Here is an 8366-nt window from a genome sequence, read left to right as displayed (position 1 = left end):
TAAATTCTTTTACCCACATGAACTCCAGAAGAGTGGTGAAATACACATTGAAAAGGTTCGCTCTAGTGAAAATCTGGCAGATTTGTTCACTAAGTCCCTGCCTACAACCACTTTTGAGAAGTATGTTTATAAAATTGGGATGCGGAGGCTAGGAAGACTGTTGTCTTCAGGGGGAGCGATAAACTCGGTCTAGGAGACTTTTAAATCCTGAAGATGATGCCCAGAAGGCTTATGGTTGTACTCTTTTTCCCTTAGCTAAGTTTTTTTTCCCACTGGGTTTTTCTTATGCTAAGGTTTTTAACGAGGCAACCGATGCAACACATGATTGATACTACATGTACTCTTTTCCTCGACTAGATTTTTCCCACAGGGTTTTACTAGCGAGGTTTTTAACGAGGCATGAGTATAATTATTTAATGGCCAAGGGGGAGTGTTGTAAATATTTATATTTATGGCTATTAAACTATTTAGACCTTTCACTTGCTTAGCCTTTAATCATGTATTGATGTTGTGTACTTGAAAGGTTGTATATGACCACTATATAAAGTGAGTGAAGATGAATGAAAGGGACACACTTACATGATGTAGGGATGTCAATTGAACCCGCACCCGATGGGGAACCCGATTCTCCGTCCCTACGGGGACGGGGATGGGGATGGGGGCAATTTTGAATTTCCCGCCGACTCCCCATCCCCGCCCCGCCCCGTCCCCGATATATATATATACATGTATATATATATATATATATATATATATATATATATATATATATATATATATTTTGCCACACAACACACACAAATGTAGTACTTTGTATACAATATATATAATTTTAGAAGTATTCTTGTCATTATATGTCATGCATATTTAAATAAAATGTTTAATTGTAAAATACTGAATACAACTTTGAGTTGGGGATGAATATATATATATATATATATATATGCGTTATTTATTTAAATGTTTTTTAATGTTTAATTTTTATTTTTTTATAACTTATTAACAAGGTGGGTATTTCCCGTCCCCGAATAATCCCCGTGGGGATGGGGATGGGGGAAATTTTTCATTCCCCGGCGGTGATGGGGATGGGGACGGGGAATAGGAAATAAGTCGGGGACGGGGATGGTGGGTATGTCCCCCGCCCCCACCCCGCCCCGTTGACATCCCTAACATGATGGTTATACTATAACTTGGTGTTCTTCTTCTCCTCCTTTTTCTTCTCTTTACATATACAAACACACATACATACATATATATATATATATATATATATATATATATATATATATATATATACACAATTCCGGGTGTATAACTGTGCAAGTATCACGCAGGAACTAACAAGTGAATAGGCCAAAACTTAACAAAAGGAATCATATTCAAATTTTCCAAATATTTTCTAACCAATAACGGTCTCATTCTATTTGTAGGGTCCTCAAACACTTGCAAATTCAATGAAATATTTTCAATTCTCGATGTCATGTCAACCTATGCTGAATGTAATTTTATTTTAACTTATAAATTATGTTAATTGCACTTAAAAATGAATTTAGTGATTTATTTGAAACTTTTTAAACTTTAATGATACAATTGAACTTTTTCGAATAGTTTGAAATGTTATTTAAACCAATTTTTCTTTTCCTTTATACTTATTATGAGTTATTATGAAGTTAGAATTTATTTAAGAAAAGTGCAAATGTGCAAGAGTGTTGATGTTATTACAATTTAAATATTTATATTTACAATAAAAGTTAAACCATAAACCTATATATAATGTAATATGACTATTATAAAGTACATTTTGATTGACCAAGTAAAAAATTAGTGTCTTTAACATAACTTAACTGATCAATTAATTAAAAATAAGTTCATAAATTTTACTTTACTAGCAATCACAGTGTATAGAATTCGAATGTAAATAGTATAGAAACATTTGGAGACCTAAATTAGCTGAGACATATTTCATGATTTATCTTATATACCTATATTTAAGAATTGATGAATTTCAGCGCTGCACTATGTTTATTTCTCAGTGGGTCACTCATCATGTGACTGTTGTAAGTGATAAATAGGTGAACATTAACTATTTAATCACACCTTTCCATAGTAAGTCACAACGCCACGTTGAGCAGTGGCTGAATTCGACCGACCCGAATGACGCTCAACAAAAATTAGAATAAGAGCGACAAAAAAAAAAAAATAATAATAATAAAATAAAGAGCTCTTAAATTTGAGGTGGAAACTTACTAAATAAAAAATTGTATACAATCAAATGATCAATCAAACAACCAATTAACACTTAAAGATTTTTATTTATTATTTTTCCATTTTTGAGTATGTGACATGGAATACGGGCTTGAGAGTTGAGACGGGTGGGTGGTTTTCACTTTTGATTGAGGGAACCCTTCTCTTCTAACAGTTATTTCCCATCTCGCTCTCTCTCTCTCTCTCTCTCTCTCTCTGCTTCTCTCACGGGGTTGGCGGATCTCTCTTTCCCTCTCCGTTCTCTTGCCTCTCTCTCTCTCTCTGTATCGCATCAGATTATGACTCATGAATGTTTCCGGCCCTTTTCTTGGTGATCTCTGTCGCGTTCTATTTCAATGGGTATGTCAAAAGTTTTCATTTTTAAGGATTGCATTGTTTCAGAATTCCCGCATTGGTTTGTTTGTATACTTGTGGTGTTTATTTCGAGAATCTTTAGTTTTGGCGTTTCAAAGTCGTGTGATTGCATGATTAATGGGTCTGTTCGCAGATTCACAATTAACAATTTAAGGCTTTGCTACATGCATCATCTTGATTTGGAAATTTGCTTGTGATTGAACAGGTTGCGAAGTCAGTTTGTGTTTTACATTTTCCCTTTTGAGACTTGGAGTACAATGGTTTAGCCATGATGCCAAGTTTGGTTGGGATTACAAGGGGAATAATAGTATATAGTTGGTAGAAGAATGTGATTATCAGGAGGAATTATTGGAGATTGTGGTTGATTTTTCAATTCTTTGGGGACCCATTTTTGTGGATTCCTCATCGTTTGTTTGTTGGTGATTTGCGGTGTGATGGATTATCTTCCAGTGGAGGTGATTGGTAATATTCTTTCACATCTTGGAGCTGCAAGGGACGTCGTAGTAGCCTCTGCAACGTGTAGGAAGTGGCGTGAAGCTTATTGCAAGCACCTTCACACCCTTTCCTTCAATTCGGATGATTGGTCTGTGTATCGGGACTTAACTACAAGTAGGCTTGAGATTCTAATTACACAAACACTTTTTCAAACTACCGGTTTACAAGGATTATCTATATTAATGGATGATGTGGATGAGTTCTCTGCTGCAACTGTAATTGCGTGGCTCATGTATACCAGGGAAACATTGAAATGGTTGTTTTATAATGTTCGTACCTCCCCGAATGTCAACATTCTTGAAATATGTGGGAGACAGAAGCTGGAAAGGTTGGTCCTTGCTCACAATTCAATCACAGTGGTTGAACCTCATTATCAGATATTCCCTTGCCTCAAATCCCTTTCTTTAAGTTATGTCAGTATTTCAGCATTAGATCTGAATATGTTATTGACGGCTTGCCCAAAGATTGAAATGTTAGCCCTAGTGAATCCCGAGATTGCGATGTCTGATGCACAGGTAATTGTGGAGCTAAGTAGTGCAACATTGAAGAGTATCTACATTGAAGCAGTAACTTTAGACAAATTTATATTAGAAGCAGATGGCCTCGAAATTTTGCACCTCAAAGACTGTGCCCTCGAACTTTTTGAATTGATTGGAAAAGGAACTTTGAAGCATTTCAAGATTGATGATGTTAGTGTTATACATCTTGATGTCGGTGAGGCTGTTGATAATCTTGAGACTGTAGATGTCAGCAATTTCACTATTATTTGGTCCAAATTCTATCAAATGATTTCAAAGTCATCCAAATTAAGAAGGCTACGGCTCTGGGATGTAGTATTTGATGACGAGGATGAGATTGTAGATTTAGAAACAATAGCTGTTTGTTTCCCGCAGCTTACCCATCTTTCGTTAAGTTATGATCTGAGAGATGACTTGAGGGATGGTGCTCTTCTTTATGGTTGGCAAGGCTCAACTTCTTTAGAGAATGTATTGGTATTGGAGCTTGGATGGACTGTACTTAATGATCTTTTTACACATTGGGTTGCTAGTCTGCTTCAAAGATGCCCCAACCTTCTGAAGCTAATCATTCATGGAGCGATTTCGGAGACAAAGACACATGACGAGTGCCTAACATTCGCAAACTTAACCTCTTCTATTATTGAGTTAATGAGAAGATACATACATGTAGACGTACAGTTTGAATATGAGTAAATATAGACACACACATACAGGAATCCACAAAAATCAAGCTCGAATATAAAATAGCATATGAGGTTAGGCAGGTACTTACTGCTTTGAAGCCTGTGCTTCCTTTTTGTACTGTATACTTGTTTGAAATTCTTTGATAATGAAGTAGAATAGTTTGTCCATGAAATCGTTTTTTGGCATAGAGCTTCTTTAGATTTGCCTTGTGATATTACTTGTCTCTTTGCTTTCCTGATATATAGTTATAGTTATTTTATCCACAGCTTTGATTGTTCCACACTGAAACAATTTCAAGAATATCATTGCATTTGTTCGTGATTAGTTTCAATGATCCTTCTTGAAGGAGGATGTTTGAGAATCCCATTTTCTTGCCTGTTTTCATTTGCTCTTATTTAACATCATTTACTTTTAATTGCTTACTTTTATTGCAATTGAGTATAATAATGTGATTCTGTTCAAGTCTTTCTTACATTAAACTATGCAATACTGTTAATCTTCTGAATGACACTTGTTATTAGTTCTCCTACAAAGCAACAGGTCTTTTATATGTTTATTTATTCGCAGATTACCAAATTCGTTCTATTTCCCCATTGCTCTCTTCTGCAGATGTTTGACTTTCACGTGCCACCATTATACCTCGAACACGGTCGCTATAGCTCGTGAAGCTAAGCCATCCCGTTTGATCTGCTTACTAATGTGATTTACTTTCTCCAGGTGTAGCTAGCTTGTTATGAAATATGACTTTGTGACCTGCTCGCGTGTTCTTGCTCTCTTGACAGTGTTATAGGTTGTGAACGCATGAATAACAATGTAGTGTTTGCTTCTGAACATTGTTTTTGGTAGGGCGGTTTCCCGGCCTTATACTTGCTATATACACACACACAATAGATTGAGCTGTGGGTTTTCCCGTAAATCAAAGAATATGATTTCTGTGTAGTGCTTTTGCTTTGTGTTGTTGATATGTTGAGGATGATAAGAGAGTGAGTGACAAAGTGTTAATGGCATCTCATCTGATGTATATATATGATTGAAGTTTTGGGAGGCCACAGATATTTGATAGTTTTTTTTTTTTTTTTGAAAATATTTGATAGTAATATGTGTTATTATAATTGAAAGAAGTTGAAGTGACAATGGGTCATAATTTTCTTGTCTTTTGTTGTCACCAAGACAATGTGTTGGGTCCATTCAAAATATGCTTACCCCACTTATTGCCCTGTGTGTTTTTTTGTTTTTTTTTTTTTTGGGAGAAAAAATCATTCAAAAATTATAAATATAGTATATCTAAAATTATATAAAAGTGGATAGTAGGATTTTAATGTGAATAGAAAATGTGTTGGTGTAATGGATTACAGTACTAATTTGTACATTATGTTTAGTCTTTTGTATTATAGAGGTTTAAGTTCCAGTGCGGGTGAATGTTTCCCGTTTGTGTGGGTGATTAATGTGCGTGAGTTTTGTACTTAATGTGCGTGAGTCTTGTGCTTAAGGTGCGTGAGGGTTGTGCTTAATGTGCGTGGGTGTGTAGTGCTTAATGTGCGTGAGTTTTGTACTTAAGGTGTATGAGTCTTGTGCCTAAGTGCGTGAGTTGCGTGCTTAATGTGCGTGAGTTTTGTGCTTAAGGTGTGTGAGTTTTGTACTTAATGTGCGTGACTGTGTACTTAATGTGTGTGACTGTGTACTTAATGTGGGTGCGTGTGTTTTTGTGCTTAATGTGCTTGAGTTTTGTGCTTAAGGTGCGTGAGGGTGTGCTTAAGATGCGTGGGTTTTGTGCTTAAGGTGCGTAAGTTTGTGTTTTGAATGTATTTTGTTTGTGTTTAATGTGCTTCTGTTGTATACTTAAAGTGTGCCAGTGTAATGCTTAATGTAAGTCCACTCGCACAACCGCACGGAAAGCACTACTCGCACCTGATCCCTTCCATATATATATATATATATATATATATATATATATATATATATATATATATATATAGGGTCCGAATCAGGTGAGGACCTAATCTTAGGTGAGGACTTGAGGACTAATCTTGTGCGTTTGTTTTTTTTATTTGGATGACCTAGATTTGAGTTTCTGAGATGACATGGAATGATTTTTTTTTGTTAAAGTTGGGTAGTAGTGTCTTTTTTTATTTTTTATTTTTAAGTGTGAAGGCATGTGTAATCCTTGGTCAAATTGATTTCCTATTTTCTTGGATCATCACCGTTGCAATTTGGAGTCGCGATTTCTCCATAATTGATTGAGTGTTCGCCCATGCAAACTAATCAGTATTTTTTATTTTTTTCACTCGTTCTTTTGAGTATAATATTGTCTATATTTGGATGGTCGTGTATATGTACAAATGTCTAGGTAGTACGATTGTGCATTCTTGTGTGCTGTTTGTGCAACCTAGTGTTGTAAGTTGTGCACCATAGGCTAGAGAGTTGTGCATTATAACACATAGTCAAGTGCATCGTAGGACATTGGGATGTCTATTGTAGGATTTTTTGGCGGGAATTGAATACACAACAATAAATTTATCGATGCACAACACTCAGTATAGGAATGCACAATATTTTGTATAGGAATGCACATCTTCTAATAAGACTGATTTACCCTAAATTTATATATTTTAATATTTTAAAGGGATTTGTTTCCTTAATCCATGTGCTTTATTCCTTTTAATCTCAGCCATACATCATTTTGATTCAATGATCTAGATTAGTCCTCACGTCCTCACCTAAGATTAGGTCCTCACCTGATCCGGATCCTATATATATATATATATATATATATATATATATATATATATATATATATATATATATATATATATATATATATATATATTAAATTGTCATTCTTTTTCTCTTTTCTCATTTTAAGTTCTTAATTCCTTAAGTAACATTGTTAAATATAATAACAATATATAAATTGTATTTTTTTTTCTGTACATTTACAAATTCCTTCCAATTTTGTATATATTATTTTTATTGTCATTTTCTCTTTATAATTTTTTAACTTTTTTTTTCTCATTGGACATTCATTTAATCAGTGCTACTTAATATTTGATTAGTAAAATTATGATACAAATCAGTAAGGCACTTAATTATGTTATAACAACTTTGCTTGAGAGTGGTCACTAACTGACGATTACTCTCCCTTGGTGGATTTTTTTTTTTTTTTTTTTTTTTTTTAATTTTAAATCGCAACTATCACAACTTGGCAATGGGATCCTACAAAAAATGTATTAAAAAAAACTCAATCACTGAAATTGCTCTTATTATGTGGCAATTGCTTTTTCTAATTTTAAATATGAGAAATGGCCTTGTATGGTAAATGGTTATTAGCTGTTAGCTGATTGAGTTAATTAAATGATATAGAGTAAATACCCAAAATGGTTCCTCGACTATAGCTAAATTTACAAATTGGTCTTCGACTTTCAATTTCAACCAATTAAGTCCTTAACTTTGTAATTTTGACATGATTTGGTCCTCCATCTATTTGACCATTTGTTGACTGTGATTTTTGAGGATATATATGTAATTTAATGGTCCAACGTCGGTTTTTTAAGGTTCCGGTTGCATTTCCGGACCGCACTGTTACATTTGAATCCACTGTCGAAAGCAATCTATCAAATCCGGTCGTCTTTCTTCATCCTCCCTTTAGATTCAATGTAGTTGAGTTCGTACCAGAACGAAGAAGACGGCGTGTTTCCGAACCAGTGCAACATCATCCTGGAGGCCTCCACGTGCTCCGACGAGAGCTGAAGGTTCTTCTGGAGATCGTCGATCACAGTCAACAAACGGTCAAATAGATGGAGGACCAAATCATGTCAAAATTGCAAAGTTAAGGACTTAATTGGTTGAAATTGAAAGTCGAGGACCATTTTGTGAATTTAGCTATAGTCGAGGGACCATTTTGGGTATTTACTCAATGATATAATTAGTTGATGACATTAGCTGATTGTAGACAGGTGTTTGGTAAATTAGCTGTTAGCTGATAGCTGTTTGGTATAATTTCTTTTCTCAAAAAGCTAATTGAAAAAGTTGTTTTGAGTAGCTTTTTGAATT

The 8366-nt window shown here is 34.7% G+C and overlaps 1 protein-coding gene across 1 annotated transcript; it reads left to right on the top strand.

Moving 5' to 3' along the window:
- The first annotated feature begins 2382 nt into the window (after nt 1-2382).
- LOC109159754 (F-box/LRR-repeat protein At1g67190) lies at nt 2383-4512 on the top strand. Its single transcript, XM_019307871.1, has 2 exons — nt 2383-2604; nt 2825-4512. Exon 2 carries the CDS (start codon nt 3054-3056, stop codon nt 4323-4325), a length of 1272 nt encoding a protein of 423 aa, XP_019163416.1. The 5' UTR covers nt 2383-2604; nt 2825-3053; the 3' UTR covers nt 4326-4512.
- Nucleotides 4513-8366: the final 3854 nt, after the last annotated feature.

The sequence above is a fragment of the Ipomoea nil genome, unplaced genomic scaffold (genome assembly GCF_001879475.1).
Source record: "Ipomoea nil cultivar Tokyo-kokei standard unplaced genomic scaffold, Asagao_1.1 scaffold2845, whole genome shotgun sequence".
Taxonomy (NCBI): Eukaryota; Viridiplantae; Streptophyta; class Magnoliopsida; order Solanales; family Convolvulaceae; genus Ipomoea; species Ipomoea nil.
This window is presented reverse-complemented; position numbering and strand designations above follow the sequence as displayed.